Source organism: Leopardus geoffroyi, chromosome D2 (assembly GCF_018350155.1).
Source record: "Leopardus geoffroyi isolate Oge1 chromosome D2, O.geoffroyi_Oge1_pat1.0, whole genome shotgun sequence".
Taxonomy (NCBI): Eukaryota; Metazoa; Chordata; class Mammalia; order Carnivora; family Felidae; genus Leopardus; species Leopardus geoffroyi.
The window spans coordinates 43425239-43443284 of record NC_059334.1 but is presented as its reverse complement, the minus strand read 5'-3'; the positions used below and the strand labels follow the sequence as shown (position 1 = coordinate 43443284).

The window sequence follows — 18046 nt, the reverse complement described above, 5'->3', positions numbered from 1 at the left end:
TGCCTAATCCTTGAACACTGAGAGAAAGGTATTATTAACTGTTTTACAGATGATAAACTGGAGTGGAGAAGGTTTAAATAAATTACCTAAACTCACAAAGCTAATTTGTGTCAGGCCAGAGTTTGATCCCAGGTTTGACTGACTACAAAAGCCGTACTATATATAAACTCTGATCAAATTAAAGATTTTACTATGCTTCAAAAAGAAAAAGAATTTTAGCATTGTACAGTATCTTCCTCTGCTTCTAATAGTACTTGAGGAATTTTTAAGTTTTAATTTATTATATAAGCAAAAGTAACAAATCACTTGGCACTAACTTTAAACATTATTTTTAAAATAATTAACTTAAAATTTTCAACATTTAATCATTCCCAAATGAGAAATAGAAAATAACATCAAACAAAGTCCAAATAGCAGACATTAAGTAAAATATTTTTATATACAGTAAAGCTAATGAAAGAATTAAGACATATTATTCCAATTAGTACCACATATAACTTGAAATATTTTTTGGTGCCTCTAAAAACCAGATTAAAAAATAGTTTTTGGGGCAGGGGGAAATTATGATTCAAAATTAATCAAAAGATAGGAAATGTAATCTAAATTAGACTCACCTGCTCAAGTCACTTTTTCCATGGTGATGATAGTGGTCAGGATGGCTGAGATGATAATGCTCCTGTCCACTCCACCTCTGGGGTGGCCTTTTCCAAAATCCTTCCTGAGACTGCCGAACATTTCTGTCTGACCGGTCAAAACGGTTCATATTGTCACACTCCACTAGATAGATTCAAAAGCAAAACACTATAAACATGTACACATTCTGTAAAAGTTAACTACTTATGACTTGATAATTAAATGCTGCTGAGAATATAAAAATGATATTCTAAAAATACCAGCCATTTATATTATCTAATCACAAAATCAAGATTTCCAGAAGAAAAATAACCAGTTCTTCTGATGAAAACTTTATAGTATTCAAATTGAAGTACATTATAAAACTTTCGTATCACAGGCAGTTAAGTAACAGTGTTTTCAAACAAGCATATTATCCTTGTTATCAGCATTATACATTTTAAACACCAGTAATCAGTTTTAGGAGGTTTTTCATCATTATCACTAGCTGGTTCTGACTTCAGAATGAAAATGGTCAAAGTAAATTTCTAGTAGAGAATTCGTTCTCCAAAATGAATGCCACAATTAACTTTCACTGGTTTCAAGAAGCACAAATTAAGTTTTTATCACAAATGAATAGTATTTTTTTAAATTAGCTCACAATTTTAGAAAGTAAGACACTTCAATCTGCCTACAGTAGAGATTGTTCAAAAAGTCTAAAATGCCACTGAAAACAAAGCCAGTACTTTGTAGCAACAAATAGCACACTCCCTGAAATCCAAATGCCAAAAAACACGAAAAGAATCTCCTTGAAATACCCCAAGCTTCTCCTTCACTTACCCAAAACACTTTTTCCTCACATATCTGAGCACTCACTAGAAGAGTTACTTTGTACAAGGGAGACATTGTGTCCCCGGCTGCCTACTCAGACATAGTTGCATACAAGGCACTGACAAACAGGCCTTCCTTCCTGCTCAACTCCCAGCCCTCCCTGTGGGAAGCAAGCCCAGTTTGCCCTGTGACTCCATCTTCGCTCAGTGGTTACATAGCTACTGAGTTAGGACTGTTACTAAAAATACAACTGAACACTAACCCAAGCCGGGCGCTGGAAAGGTTTCTCTAGTCTGCAAATTATTACATGAGAAAGTTCAAATCCTGAATGCTCAGAATTACTTCATAAACAAGCTGTAGGAATCAATGGAATCCTCAATTTTAAAAAACTCATTCTTTAAATGATTATTTTCACTTAACTCAAACTTGAATTTGAAATATGGAAAGTGTTTCATTACAGTATACCAGATAAAAACAAACTTTCCCACTCCTAAATAAGTAGTTAAAATAAAGTATAGATGTTCAATTCTCATACACACTAAATTTACTGTTAACATATTTCTTCTAAATGCATAATAATTTTGTACAACTTTTTAAAAGACTTTGAAATTTTGTTTATAATGGTTAGAATAATCAATATGGGGGGAAAACTACATATTTTATAGTTTAAAAAAATTTTAAGAAAAAATTTGTGAAAGAAGCCTTACATTTGAAATTATTTCAAACAATTTCTTGTCATTTTATTGATATAAATTACAATCTACTTTTTTAAGTTCAATTATAGAAAACCTGACAATTAGATAAATAAAGGCATTGGCGACCATTATAATTAAAAAATCAGGAGTAGAAAATGAGATCAGAAAGGAAAAATTAATTTAAAAATAATCCTAAAAAGGCTCAAAACTGATTTTAGTTCACATTTGTATTATACTCTGAGACTCAGTTAAGCTCATCAAGAATTTCTACATGGCATTAAAATGTTACTTTAGTTGCAGCAATTCTATATAGCTGAGGGATAATCTGTATCTATTTTTAAATGCCCTGAATTCATACTTAATTCAGGCAGATAAAATTCCACTTACTCCCCAAACAAGAAATTCCGTCATAATAAGAACCTGATATGTAATTAGGATATCATCAACAGTGTGCACACAGAGTAACAAGAAGCAAAGGAACGAAGCAAACAGGTGAGGAGATGGTGTTAAATACTGTGGGAAATTAAAATGCATAAAATTGATATGCCGCTTTTGTGTCTACTAAAGAGGTTCTTGGTTCAACACACAGACTACAAATGAAAGAACCTTTATTGAAACAAGAACTCAACACAGGCACAATGACAAATAAACACTGGAAACAAATATTTGCCACAACCATAAAAGAGTATTGGTAGAAACTGAGACAGAAGGGCCTAAATTCTCAGATAAATGACTGCTCCAAGACTCTAAGATCCTGCTTATACAGCTGCCCCCTGAACAATGTGTTAGAGGTGCAGGACCCCCTGCACAGTCAAAAATCCATGCATAACTTTTGATTCCCCAAAAACTAAACTACTAATAGCCTATGGTGCATCAGAAGCCTTACCAATAGCACAGTCAATTAACACGTATTTTGTACATTATATGTATTATATACTGTATTCTTACAATACAGTAAGCTAGAAAAAATAAAATGTAAATAAGAAAATCTTAGAAAAAATACATTTACAGTACTGCACTGTATCGAAAAAAGAAAGTTATTAAGAAAATCATAAGGAAGATAAACACATTTGTAGTACTGTACTATTTTTATTGAAAAAACCCACATATAAATGAGCCTGTGCATTTCAAACCTGTGTTGTTCAAGGGTCAACTGTACTCCCATCTGAGGCACTCGTCAAACATACGTTTATATACTTTAAAATGTTACTAAGAAGATAATGTGAAATAATATTAGTGATGGTTTCTTAGAGAAGATTAGAGATTCTGACAGAATGAAAGAAATAATATAGCAAAGGAAATGGAAAGCAAACAAAATTGTAAGATGGAGATAAATCAAAACCACTTCCATAGCCAATGAGGGAACAGGACCCAAAGAAAGAAAATAAATCTCTCTGAACATGAAATACCATAGGGTATGATGAGGTAAACAAAAAGGTATCCAACTTTGAAAAATTTTAATCCAGTATAGCAATCACAACTATCCTACACACCAGATTTCACCGTAACTCTGAATTGAGGTCTAGAAAATAAAAAAAGGCCTTGTGAAAGGGGGTTTCCAGCTCCAGAAGTAAAAGGCAGAAGATTTTAGTTCTTTTACTGTGAGTAGGAGACAGATAACATCAGGAACTTTACCCTTTGGAGAGGGAAAGAGGATCTAATATAGATAGCTAAATTAAACATATGGGACGTGGGGATGCCTAGCTCAACTACTCATCATACTCATTTCTTCTGATTTTATAAAAGGAACAAAATATAACACCAAAAGCAACCTAGATTATTTCTCTGATTACTTAAAGTCATAATGGATGACGCAAATAGTATTTGTACCTGTGATAACAACTGGCTATGAAGATGGCAGGAAGAAATTACACATTACAAAGGCTAGAAAGAATGTGCTTTGCAGGAGGTTTTACAATCTGATCAGAAAAGCTCTGAATCTGAAAGAAGAAAAGCTCATGTAAAAAAAAAAAAAAAATCACGAACCTTGTTATTACTAAACACAATTACTACTGAAAAAGAAAGATCAATCTCCAGAAGAAAATATGGTAATTGGAAAGTGATCAAGGACAATACTCTAGAACTCATATGACTATATCTTTTAGGAAATATAACACGGAATAAGTGCAATTTAATAGGCACCATAACTCGGTGGAGTGGGGTTCAGAAGTAATTAGAAAGGCATCTTTTTCAACAGAGAAAAGTTTAAAAACAGAAGCACACGGAACAAGATATACACTATGGGAATGTCACAAACCTGAGGGTTTATACTATAACTGTGCCAAATGCTAGAATTAATCTGTAGACAATGTGTGACCATCAGATGTTCCAGAGCAAAATAATAAAGCAACACGATTGTGTTTTTGATACAACCTGAACGGTTAATTTAAGAAACACTTTAGGGGGCGCCTGGGTGGCTCAGTCGGTTAGGCATCCGACTTCGGCTCAGGTCATGATCTCACAGTTTGTGAGTTCGAGCCCCGTGTCAGGCTCTGTGCTGACAGCTCAGAGCCTGGAGCCTGCTTCGGATTCTGTGTCTCCCCCTCTCTCTGCCCCCTTCCCTGCTCACACTCTATGTCTCTGTCTCTCAATAATAAATAAATGTTAAAAAATTAAAAAAAAAAAAAAAGAAACACTTTTGAACAAAAAAAAAGCACGTCTCAAATACTCAGTGGTCTGCCAAAAGAAAGTCAGATCCAAATTGTTTCCTTAAGAGATTCCTTGATGAAGGTAAAATAAAAATGCAAAACAATTAAAACAATTCTTTTAGATCCTTCCTAACTGCAACTGAAACCTAAAGTCCTTTCTCATTTTATTCCTCTTCTCTCATTCTATGCTCCTCCTCTGACCCATCTCTCCCTTGACCTGTTTCCCTACCCTGAAGCTGGCCAGAAACCTCAAAGGCTCAACACCTCTTAAAAATCTCCTTCAGAAGAGGGAAAATCCCATAAGGCTGATTTTAAACCAGGTCAGGTCTCTAAGCTGAAAGTCATGGCTGGATGTTTTCTAAGGTCTATACAAGATTGGGAGAAATGTGCAGAGGAATTTAGAAAAGTTTTAGAATTGATAATCTAGGGCTCCTAGATCTATTACCCATTAGTTCATACATTAAAGGGAACCCCAGTTGCAAAAATAGAATGGAAAAGGCACAGCGTGAAAAATCTGAAAGTCATGTGATTTAAGAACCCATGACTGTGTAGAAAACAGTTTTCATTGACTCTCTTAGGATCTGAAAGTTAAACTGACAAGACAGATTAATGGAAGGAAAGCATACAAATGTATTTAACATAATATGTGACACGGCAGGCTTCAGAAGGAAAGACAGACCCAAAGAAACAGGTCTGTGTTGATGTAGAGTGGACAGTCATGGAGGAATATGACAGTTAAAGAGTATGAGGTAACTGTAATAAACTGGAGGAAACTTGGGCAAGTACTATTAGGATTCTTCTTGGCATCCCTAGAATTAAGAATGGTGCCTTTTCTCTGGTACAGGGGAGCACCCCTCACATGAAGGTTTTATGACCTGTTTCAGGGAAGGAGGATGAGGGGCAGAAATGGGGAGAGGGACTTCCCTGCCTCTGCCATTTACTCAAACTTCTTGGGCTTAAAATGTTCAGTATGCCAAGGTGCCATATTTTGGGGTACTGTGTAACTGAACTCCATCAAGTACACAGAAAACCAGAAGAGGTTACAAGAGGCCTTGCAGAGGCTGTCAACAAAGTCTTCTCTGTGAACACAGACTGGGCTCTGATTCAATTCTGTAAGGAAATAAAGGATAAATCCACTGCCGACTTCAAGAATAGACTAACACCTTTAGATAGCATTTGGAGATAGTTTCTGAAAGAGATATAACCCAGTCTCTCTTCTTACTTTCTGTGAAAAAAAGGCAGAAATAGGATAAGTATAGCCTCATTGCCAGGCATCTAATGCTTAGAAAGAGCCCTGGAGAAAAGCAGAATAAGACTCAGAATAAAATTATGTCCTTCATATATAACAACTAGATGCTTCCACCACAGCCAACTAAACACTAGAGGAAGAAGTCTCTTAGTACACTTATAGATACTATTAACAGCAGGGCATTGGAAAAACAAGTATCCTGCATCACCTAAGAAATAAAAGAGGAAAAATAAAATGGGTGATTAATCAAAGTGTTCTGAAGGGAAAATCAAGTACCCAATTTCCAGTTTTACCCTTGAACTCAAAAGATAATTTTCTCTAAATATTAAAAGAAAATCTTGCAGATGTTTTATTGCTACAGGCACTACAATATCAACCTTAAACCCTACTATTGTTATATCATCTCCCCCTCAATGTCACCAAAAAACTCAGGTGTGGATATTTCCAATACCTCTCAGGTCCCAAATCCTAGCCCATAACTATCCAAGAAACACTGGACCAACAAGCATTCTTCCACCTCTGTGTTATCACATATGACACCTAATAGGTCATGATTTACTACACAAGTGTAATTGCCAGATAAATATTCTCCTCATGGCCTCTTCCTTGAAATCCCAGAAGATCCCTTATTCATAATACAGTAATAGCAAGCTTGTGTCCAAAATCAAACCCAAAGTAAAGATCTCAACAAGGTCTCAGTTTTTTTGTTGGTAAAAATTCCACTGATATTGGCAGAATTAGCGATGCTGAACTCACCAGGCTTCAGAGTGACCCAGTCATACATGCAAATTCATACACCCAAATCTGCATAACAGCCACAAAAACCAGAAGCTAAAGGGAATAAAAATCAATAGTCAAAAGTATATTAGAAGACTCCTTTATACCTTATACCAGTCCTTATAACATTCCTATCCTCTTCCCAATCAAAAAAACTCAGGTGGGTGGGTATAGTCATCCAGGAACTCAGAACTATAAAGAGAACAGTCATTCCTTAATACCTAGGAGTACCACATGGAATACTATTTTATGTTTAGTGCCTTTGAAGGCTACATATTTTAGACCTATATTCTGTTTCTTCAGTGTTCCGTTAGCTCAAAACAGTCAATACCTGTTTGCCATCTCCTAGAAAATCTACAATATGAGATGTTATACCTCAGAAGTTCCCTCCTACTTTTCACAAGTCCCCAACCCAAGACCTCAAAGACTTTAAATTTCCCTGTGATTCTAATTTTACCTAATATGAAGATAACTTTGTTGTCCTCTAAAGATGAAGGAGGCTCTAAGATTGATTCCTTTAGCTCAGAGAGGATATAAAGTTTTCAAAGAAAAGTTGTTAAAATTCTGTCAAAAAATGCATTATCTAGGATGTGATTTATTCCAAGGAAGTATATCACTCACTCCTCACAGCAAGCCTTTAAAACTTCACATGAAATCTCCTGGATCATTGTCTCAGTTCTCCCCCATAATTTTCAATGGTTTGTCAAGACCCTAAGAGATATTACATGCACATTTCTGCTCGGCCTGTTGTCCTTCTGCCATGTGCCACGAGAGCAACCTGCTCCAGGTAATCCTGGTCTTGAAGAAACAAGGAGTAGACGCGAACTCAGTCCCACAGTCTGAGCTGTCCCAGCTAATCCATGAATAAGGAAAACAAATGTTTATTTTGAAAGTCACCAAAATTCTGAGATTGTTACACAGCATCCTTGGAGCATGGGGCGGGGGTGGGGGGAAGGAGTCTGAACAATGTGACAACTGTGAGCTCCTAGTGCCCTCAATAGCACCATATCCCTGTACTTTTCTAGCATCACATATAAAAAGGACTTCACCACCGTGTGTGGTTCATCTCTGGCTTCTGGGAGGCCTGAGAGACTATGCAAATGTTGACTGACAGGGAATCCACAGATCTTCTGGAGCCATTCATCCATCCAGAAGGAGTATTCCCATTTCAACCCTTGCCCCAGGAGCTTTCTTAGGCTCATCTCTGATTCTAGATCAGACCTTAAGATAGAAAATCCTAAGATATTAAGTCAGTGGGAGCAAGAGTACCCAGGCCTCTCTTGCATATGGATTGTCTAAATCCCCACATTAGCAGTTGGGATCCAGAGAGGAAGAGTGTGGATTTGAGAGTAAAAAAGGTGGAATAATTCATCTGGAAGGTCACCATTTGCCCACAATTAATCTTTCTAAAATTTTCAGAATTGATGTTTTAAAAATATTTACCAACTTAATGAGTTTTACCGCTATTTCACAAGGCAAATGATATCTGTTTCTCTAAATGTATTTCTTCTTAAAATTAAAATGAAACTAAAGGGAAAAAAGCTAGATATGTACACAAGGAAAAAAAGGACAAATCCTATCTACCACTTAGTTCATGGTATATACATACAATTTTATTGGATCATACAGAATTATATCTAAGATGTACAAAATCAGGTTTCAAAGAATAAAATAAATTTGCAAATTAATCAATCTATTTAACATCACTTAAGAATGATTCTCAGTCTCAAAGTCTTCCTCCATTGGGATTAGGAAGTCCGTATATAACAAATATTAAATTGGCCAAAGTCAAGCAGCTCAACTACATATGCCTCTGGAAGTTGAATATTGTTCCTACTTACCATTTTCAAGAGGTGCATCCTCAGGCAGATCCACATCAAGCATAAGGTCATCATCCTCAAGGTCACATGATTCAAGATTATTCAGAATATCCTGTGAATAAAAGCAATAAAAAAATGCTATAACCTAGCTCAAAAAATGTATGTCATCATTAGTTTGGGAAACAACACTCTCTGATAGTCTGAATTTACTCAGTGTTTGTGTTGTAAAAATAAATTTTTTTAATAAAATCTAATAAAAAAGATTTAATTGGTTTACTTGTGAAGCTATTTGTAATATCCTTCTCTTACTCTTCCTCCCACCAATAATTTTTTTAATTTATTTTTTAAAACTTACACAATGCTCACTATCTGCAAGATATTGTTCTAAGTACTTTAAAAATATTAATTCATTTATTTAATCTTCAAAATAACCTTATGATTTAGTGACTAGTACAATTACAGGAAATAAATGCACAAAGCCAAAATAGGATGCAAACACAGAAGGTCTATTTCCTGAGTCCGTGCTTTTACCAATTTCCCTGATAACATGAATAATCAAAGATGGTAAAGAATCTTCCAAATGTTATTCATATTTGGTGTGCAAGGTTATGTTTTATCATATCTAGGAATTGGACCACTGATGTAAAATAATGAAAGCCTTTAACAACATGATCATTCCGTTTCCTTTCTTGTGCCAAACCCACCTACTACTACCTTTGGCACCACTATCTCCTCAGTTTGCCTTAATTTGTTCTTTTTCTATAAAAGACTAATAGGACTGAACCAGTCAAATTGGTATAAGCAACCACTCCTGAGTTCTATGTGCAACCTTGCTAGCTATCACCTATCCTGAGAAAAGTAATGTTTTGCTTTCAAGGACTCTTATTCTGAAGTCTAGTTTAGGAAATAAAGTTTAAAGTTAGGAACTCAGTTTGACCTGTAACCCACTAGCAGATCCTTCCAATCCAAGAATTGATTCGATACTGTAAGAACTTTTGTTAGTATAAATAAATAAAAAGATTAAAAATCTACAGAATTGTAAATAACTTAGAGATTATGGACTTGAAAAGCTCTTATAGAATGGGGATGTATATTTTATTACAGATGATATAAACAAAATTAGCATTTGTTCCCTATGTCACGTATTCCATCCAAATCTTTCCAATATTGTGTTGTTGGCCTTTCTTCCAAGATACACTGAGAACTAAAAGCAAATGGAATAATTGTTACTAAAAAAGTAGAAACAAACAAACAAACAAACAAACAAAACCACCTCTGGATAATTATTTAACCTTGACAGAAAAAGGGATATTTCACAGAACCTATTTCCATCATGAACTAACTGCTGTCCTTAGTATTTAAGTCTTCTTAAAAGTCAAAAAATAAAAACTTAAAATAAATAAATAAATAAACAAATAAATAAATAAAAATTAAAATGTTGGACATGGAAAGAAACTGACAAAGGCCATAATAGTCAATTCACAAAATAGAAAATAAACAGCTAATAAATATAATGTAGGAAAGAATGCTAATACCAATGGTGATTTACCACAATTGAAAAGAATCTAGTACTCATTAATACTCCAGATGATTCAATTCATAAACTTTCTGGAAGCAATTTGTCAAAATTTAGCTAAAACCTTTTTTTAAAAATGTTTATTTATTTATTTGGAGAGATTGTGTGAAAGGGGGTAGGGTGGAGAGAGAGGGAGAGAGAAGATCTAAAACAGGCTCTATGCTGACAGCAGAGAGATCGATGTGGGACCTCTAACCTACGAAATGTGAGATCATAACCTGAGCCGAAGTCAGACGGTTCACCGACTGGGCCACCCAGGTGTCCCTAGCTAAAACCTTTTTTAAAAAGGCAAATTTTTCCTTTCTAAGAATTTATCACCCAGCAATAGACAAATGCAGAAAATGTATTTGTAAGTATGGCTATTGCAGCATTATTCAGAAAGGCAAAAAAAAGAGAAACGTCCAAGAATGGAAAAATAGCTAAACACAAAGTATGATACAGTTATACAACAGAATATTATGTTTTCTTCCAAAAGAATAATGAAAAGGGGAGTCTGGGTGGCTCAGTCGGTTAAGCATCTGACTTCAGCTCAGGTCATGATCTCATGGGTTTGAGCCCAGCGTCACGCTCTGTGCTGACAGCTCAGTGTCAGGAGCTGCTTTGGATTCTGTGTCTCCCTCTCTCTCTGCCCTCCCCCCACTCACGCTCAGTCTCTCTCTCTCTTTCTGTCAAAAATAAACATTAAAAATAATAATAATGTAAATGTATTTATAGACATGAAAAGATGTCAATTGGGGAAAAAACAGACTGTGTTGTTTCCAATCTTTTGCTCTTACAAATAATATTTCAATGAATCCTTATAAAACAAAAGTAAATTAAAATGAATGAGTCTAACGGTGTATCAAGTTGATAGCATTACACTCAGAGAGAAACTATTTCAAGTGAGGAAAAATTCTCCAACTATTTTCAGTAATTATATTATGGTTGGTAGTAGTGGTGTTATTATTCTGAGATGATTATGAATACATGGATATAAATGAAAATAGCTATATTGGTGTTTGTTGAAAAGTGGATTCTCAGTCGGTTAAGCATCCACCTCTTGATTTCAGCTCAGGTCATGATCTCTTGGTTTGTGAGTTGGGAGTCCCACACTGGGCACCGCAATGTCAGTGCTTGGGATTCTCCCTCCCTCTCTTTTTGCCCCACCCTTGCTTGCTCTCTCTCTCTCTCTCAAGATATATAAACTTAAAAAGATAAAAAAGAAAAAACATGCAAATTTAATAAAAACTCTATGTTCCTAAATGTAAGTGCAAAGTATTGGTGTAAACACAAAATGTTTTCCATCTTAAATGAAAAAATACATTTTTTCCACTGAAAAGGCCTAGATGTTAACTAAAAAAAAAAAAACTAGGTCTCTACAACAGCGTGTACAGAATTATCCATTTTATGGGGAAAAACCCACTGTATAGTATGCAAAGAAAAAAGTTGAAAGGAAACCAAAACATTGGTTATGGAGTTTTTCTTTTCTTTCTGTTTCTCTTTGTTAGAGTACCTGTAATTTCTCATTTTCTGCAATAAGTATTGACTTATGTAATTTTACTAAAAAAAAAAAAAATCACATCCTCTATAAAAACATTTGGCTGTTTGTATATGTACGAGTATATGTGAAACAAAATGAGGTGGGGTGCCTTCAGCCAGATCTGGTAATGAAGGACACAGCAGCGATTCAAAGGCAATAGAATCTCATTTTCTAAGTCCAGAGCAGACCTTGCTGAGACACATCAATCAGCAAAAGCAGCACTGCCACCACTGACCACTGCCAAAAAGATGTTCAACGTTCTAACTAAACCCAACATTTGTTTTGTAGGTTTCATTTTATAATGAAAGGTTTAAAAAATTAGTCTTAAAGAGTAAGAATGAGCCTGCTCTAATGAATATAAAAGTGATGGAACAATTATGATATCACTCTGAGAAGGTACTAAGAAAACCCAATGGAAAGGAAGCGGAATCAGTTATCAACAGTTACAGGGAAGAAGAGAGGGAGGAAAAACCATCCATGTTTATGCCGCAAAGTTAACACTCACCAATAAAAAATTGCATATAATGTTTCACAAATTTATCTATTCACATGTGAGTATCTATTCCTATGTGAATGGGGTGGGGGGAAGAAGATTACATATGTGTAATGTGACTCCATCTATAATGCTAAAAAATACATTTAAACTTCAGGATGGTAATAAGCCAAAGCACTGTTATCCTTTTCCATTATGTGAGATAATATGTAGTTACTTATGCTTTATATTTTTTATTTTTCTGTAGTAAGCTTTTATATAATATGCATAACTTCATGTTGGAAAATGTCTACCTCTCGGCATTAGCACAGAAGTTCAAACCACAGAAACCTAGCCTGAGTGTGGGAACCCATTAATCTGGCCCATTCCCTAACCATAATAAAAACCAGAGCTGCCTGCCCCTCTTACCTTCACTCAAACTATTCCAGACCACTTTGGGCGTGGGCCCTGCTCTCCCCAGAAAGTCTCATTATGTGAGTAATAAATCTTTTCACACCCTCTTAGTGCACATGTGGCCTCATCAGTCTTGACATCTAAACAAATGTTGAAGGAGGGAAATTGACCCTGCCCCTCCACGTAGCAAATATAAGACACACTCTCAATAATTCAATACATATAAAAACAATATATGCAAGGCACAACTCCAGGCACATGATATACCCATGCTAAACTACACTATGATATCGCTGCTCAGTATCTATTTTGTATAGCCAAGGGACCAGCAGGGGCCTTGAATTGAAACTAACCCTCCCATGAGTGCATGCCCTAGAAAACAGCCCCAGTGTCAAAAGCAAATATAAGTTCTTGATATGACTTCCCCAATAGCCCTCATGAGCAACAATCACCCCACCTCCCAGGGCCTTTTCTTTGGGCACCTCTTAGATAGCCCATCACAGGGCTTACCAAAATTCTTGTCTGAATTGACCAATCCTGCCTTAGCTTAAGAATCCCAAAGCATTCTAGCCATTGAACTTAATAAAGTCACACACCCCAGGTCCTGTGACTCTCCCGGTCTGCACTTGTATGGCCCTTTCAGACATGCCGAGTACTTCTCCAGAACTTGTTAATAATAAACTTCTCTATTTCAATTTCCCTTGTGGTCTTTAATTGAACTGGGGTTCACCATCCAACACCCCAGGGCTCTACATATAAAATGTCAATTTAACAAAGTCACAACAGCCCTCCAAGGCTACTTGTTTTTCCTCAAACAGACAGTTCCTTTACACCTGGTAATGGCTCAAGTACCTTGAAAGCACAATGGATGGATATCTAAGACTTGGCATGTCAGAGACAACCTAAAAAAAGTCAAGTCACAAAAATCCAAAAAACAAACAAATATGGCCTCTAGAACATGAAAGAGAATATCTTCTGCATAAACAGCATGCTAAGAGCACAGAAGCAAAAAAGCATAATCTATTCTAGGTGTTAGCAAATTTGTTTTTAAAAGACAAAAAGTAGGGGCGCCTGAGTGGCTCAGTCAGTTGAGCAGTCAACTTTGGCTCAGGTCATGATCTCACCGCTCACGGGTTTGAGCCCCACATTGGGCTCTATGCTGACAGCTCAGAGCCTGGAGCCTGCTTTGGATTCTGTGTCTCCATTTCTCTTTGCCCCTCCCAACTTATGCTCTGTCTCCATCTGTCCGTCTCTCTCTCTTTCTCAAAAACAAATAAACATTAAAAAAAAAAAGACAAAAAGTAAACACCTTAGATTTTGCAGGCCCACAGACAAAATTGGTATATTATGGAGGTACTTAGATAACTAAAGTGTGACCACCTGAAATGTAAAAAACATTCTTATTTTGCAGGCTCTGAAAAACAAGGTAGTTGGTCAAATGTGGCTAACATGACACAGTTTACTGACATGCTCAATGTAAATAACTGCAAGTAGTTTGCTAATACTTGTTATGGACTGAATGTTTGTACTTGCCCAAAATTCTTATGTTGAAGCCCTAACTCACAATGTGAAGGTACTTGGAGGTAGGGCCTTCAGGAAGTAATTAGGTTTAGACAGAGTCAGGACGGTAGGAACCCCCACAATGGGATAAGTGTCATTATAAGAAGAGAAAGAGACCAGAGCATACACACTCTCTCTCCCTGCCATGTTGAGGATATAGTAAGGTGGCTGTCTGCATGCCAGGATGAGGGTCTTCACCAGGGAATGAATTTTATAACACCATGATCTTGAACTTCTAGCCTCCAAAAATGTGAAATTTATTTAAGCCACTCAGTCTACTGTATTTTGTTACAGTAGTCTTAGGTGACTAAGACAACACGCAAACACAGAGTATAAAGGGAAAATACAGAGAAGATCTATATCATGAACCACTATTTAGGCTATATTAAGGAGCTTGGACTTTATGTCAATGACTGATAAGTTTTCTCAAGTGGTAAACTGAGATCTGCACTAAAGAAATATTATTCTGGCTGCTGTGTACAAAATGGACTTAAGTAGGAAAGAAAAACCAGTTTTTGGCACAAAACCAGACACTCAGATCAATGTAACAGAATAGAGAACCCAGAAATGGACCCACAAACGTATGGTCAACTAATCTTTGATAAAGCAAAAAAAAATATCCAATGGAATAAAGACAGTCTCTTCAGCAAATGGTGCTGGGAAAACTGGACAGTGACATGCAGAAGAATGAACCTGGACCACTTTCTTACACCATACACAAAAATAAACTCCAAATGGATCAAAGACCTAAATGTAAGACAGGAAGCCATCAAAATCCTTGGAGGAGAAAGCAGACAAAAACCTCTTTGATCTTGGCTGCAGCAACTTCTTACTCAACATGTCTCTGGAGGCAAGGGAAACAAAAGCAAAAAAGAACTATTGGGACCTCATCAAAATAAAAAGCTTCAGCACAGCAAGGAAACAATCAGCAAAACTAAAAGGCAACCAATGGAATGGGAGAAGATATATGCAAATGACTTACCAAAGGGTTAGTATCCAAAATCTATAAAGAATTTATCAAACTCAACACCCAAAAAAACAAATAATCCAGTAAAGAAATGGGCAAAAGACATGAATAGACACTTCTCCAAAGAAGACATCGAGATGGCATGGCCAACTGGCACATGAAAAAATGCTCCACATCACTCATCAAGGAAATACAAATCAAAACCGCAATGAGATACCACCTCACATCTGTCAGAGTGGCTAACATTAACAACTTAGGCAACAACAGATGTTGGCAAGGATGCAGAGAAAGAGGTTCACTTTTGCACTGCTGGTGGGAATGCAAACTGGTGCAGTCACTCTGGAAAACAGTATGGAGGTTCCTCAAAAAATTAAAAATAGAACTACTCTATGACCCAGCAATTGCACTACTAAGTATCTATCCAAGGGATACAGGTGTACTGTTTTGAAGGGGCACATACACTCCAATGTTTACAGCAGCACTATCAACAATAGCGAAAGTATGGAAAGAGCCCAAATGTCCATTGATAGATGAATGGATAAAGAAAATGTGATATGTATATATACAATGGAGTATTACTCAGCAATCAAAAGAATGAAATATTGCCATTTGCAACTATGTGGATGAAACTGGAGGGTATCAGGCTAAGCAAAATTAGTCAGAGAAAGACAAATATCATATGACTACACTCATATGAGAAATTTAAGATACAAAACAGATGAACACAAGGGAAGGGAAGCAAAAATAATATAAAAACAAGGACGGGGACAAAACGTAAGAGACTCTTAAATACAGAGAACAAACAGAGAGCTGCTGGAGGGGGGATGGGCTAAATGGGTAAGGGGCACTAAGAAGACATTGTTCAGTAAATGACAATATATGAGTGTGGAGTGGGGTAAAGAGATTTGAGGTGAAGGAGTCACCACCACACAGATGACAAATGAAGGATGTTGAATAAGGAGTTTGACAAAAGAGATAGTACAGAGTCAAAGACTGGATTCTAACAGCAAACTCAGACAATTTTCCCCTATTCATCTTTATAAGAGGACTATGTTTCTCAGAATTATATCAAAGATATTATTAAGACTTTTCAGTAAGGATCTCAGCAAAGAGAGGAAGAAAAAAACTTAAATCTATTGCAATTTTTTTCACCAGCTTAGAAATCTGTCATCTCCACAGGTTAGGAACTACATTATTATACAAAGAAAGAAAACCATGTAACATGGAGACTAGTTAATGTGGGAAAGAGTTTTTGTTCCCATGTTTGTTATGCCAGGCTCCTCTAACTGGCAAGCCTGTACTTATGTAGAGCCAACATCCACATATACCTATTTTACTTGGGAGATCATCTAGTACAACTATAAGCTGGGAGTATGACAATGAGAACCTGAATCTGTATACTCTGGCTCCTAGAGGCTTCCCACAAGCCTCATTGGAATTAAAACTCTGAGTACATATTAGCAAAATCATCATACAATTTCCTTGGCTCTGAGAACACTTTTCCATTCAAATAGAGCAAGCTATGAGACAGTGGGCCAGTTCTTCTTTCCATGAGTTCCTCCTTCACTAAGAAATTAAAGAAAGCCTCCAAGTTTTTGACAAATGAATAGCACCATTACTGTCTATTGTAAATATAATGCAGTAAAATTAATTTTTTCTTATTGTATATAGTTTATGAATTTTAAAACTTTTAAAATACAACCAGGACACAGAACAGTGTCTTCACATGAAAATCTCCCGTCCAATCACAGTTACACCCTCCTCCTACCCATAACACCTGACAAACAATGATCTGTTCTCCAACACTACAGATTTGTCTTTCAAGAATGTCATATAAATGGAATCACACCGTATGTAACCTTTTCAAAGTTTATTTATTTTTGCGAGAGAGACAGAGCACAAGCAGGGGAGGAGCAGAGAGAGAGAGGGAGACACAGAATCTGAAGCAAGCCCCAGGCTCCGAGCTGTCAGCACAGAGCCCGATGCGAAGCTTGAACCCACGATCTATGAGATCATGACCTGAGCTGAAGCTGGACGCTTAACCAACAGAGCCACCCAGGCGCCTCCATATGTAACCCTTTCAGACCGGCTTTTTTTACTCAACAAAATGCCTTCAAGATTCACCTAAGCTATGAATATATCAGTAATTCATTACTTTTTATGGCTGAGTAGTTATCCATTGCATGGATGTACCAGTTTGTGTAACCATTTACTCATTGAAGGACATTTTTTTTCCAGTTTTTAGCTATTATGAATAAAACTATTGTGAACATTCATGTATAGGTTTTAGTATGAATATAAACTTTCCTCTCTCTAGGGTAAATAGGCAAGAGTAGGACTGCTGGGTGGACATAGTAAGTACATGATTGACTTCTTAAGAAACTTCTAAACCATGTCTCAGAGTTGCTCTAAGGTTCTGCATTCCAGTTATCAATGAGACTGGCCTTTCCAATATGCCCCTCCCCAGCTTGACTACATATCTTAAGACAGCAGATCTTTTTCCCATTTTAGGACTTTGGTTCCTGTTTCCAAGGAGCTTAGTGGAGACCTTATTCACAAAAAAAATTGTGTTTCTTTGTTCTAACCTGTCTGGGGTTACCTGAATGTCTGACACAAAGTGCTTGTCTTTGTTTTGTTTAACTTGGAATTCACACAGGGTAGAAAAACAATGGGCATTTCTCGAAACTACTGTAAGGCAAACAATCCATAATCACCCTGGAGCAAAATATTATTGTTGATACATATAATTGAATACTGAAAGACTGAAAGGAAGACTGGGGAGAGTGTGTCCTTGGGAAATTAGACAATCCAAAGGTGCCAAGAATAATGGGCAATTTAGAAAGCTCCAAAATAGCCCAGGGCAGGATACATTCTCAGTAAAGACCTAAGAGGACCCAAAGCTTTCA

The 18046-nt window shown here is 36.4% G+C and overlaps 1 protein-coding gene across 9 annotated transcripts in view; it reads right to left on the bottom strand.

Moving 5' to 3' along the window:
- Positions 1-18046, bottom strand: part of CCSER2 (coiled-coil serine rich protein 2) — a 197321-nt gene that overhangs the window by 90965 nt on the left and 88310 nt on the right. For 8 of the 9 annotated variants that reach the window (XM_045437892.1, XM_045437888.1, XM_045437890.1 and 5 more), the window contains 2 exons: positions 8654-8744; positions 615-777 (listed from right to left, as the gene is read on the bottom strand). In XM_045437892.1, the coding sequence (XP_045293848.1) occupies positions 615-777; positions 8654-8744 (254 nt within the window). Of the gene's footprint in view, positions 1-614; positions 778-1452; positions 1585-8653; positions 8745-18046 lie in introns of those variants that run through there. The other variant, XM_045437897.1, reaches the window with a different exon arrangement.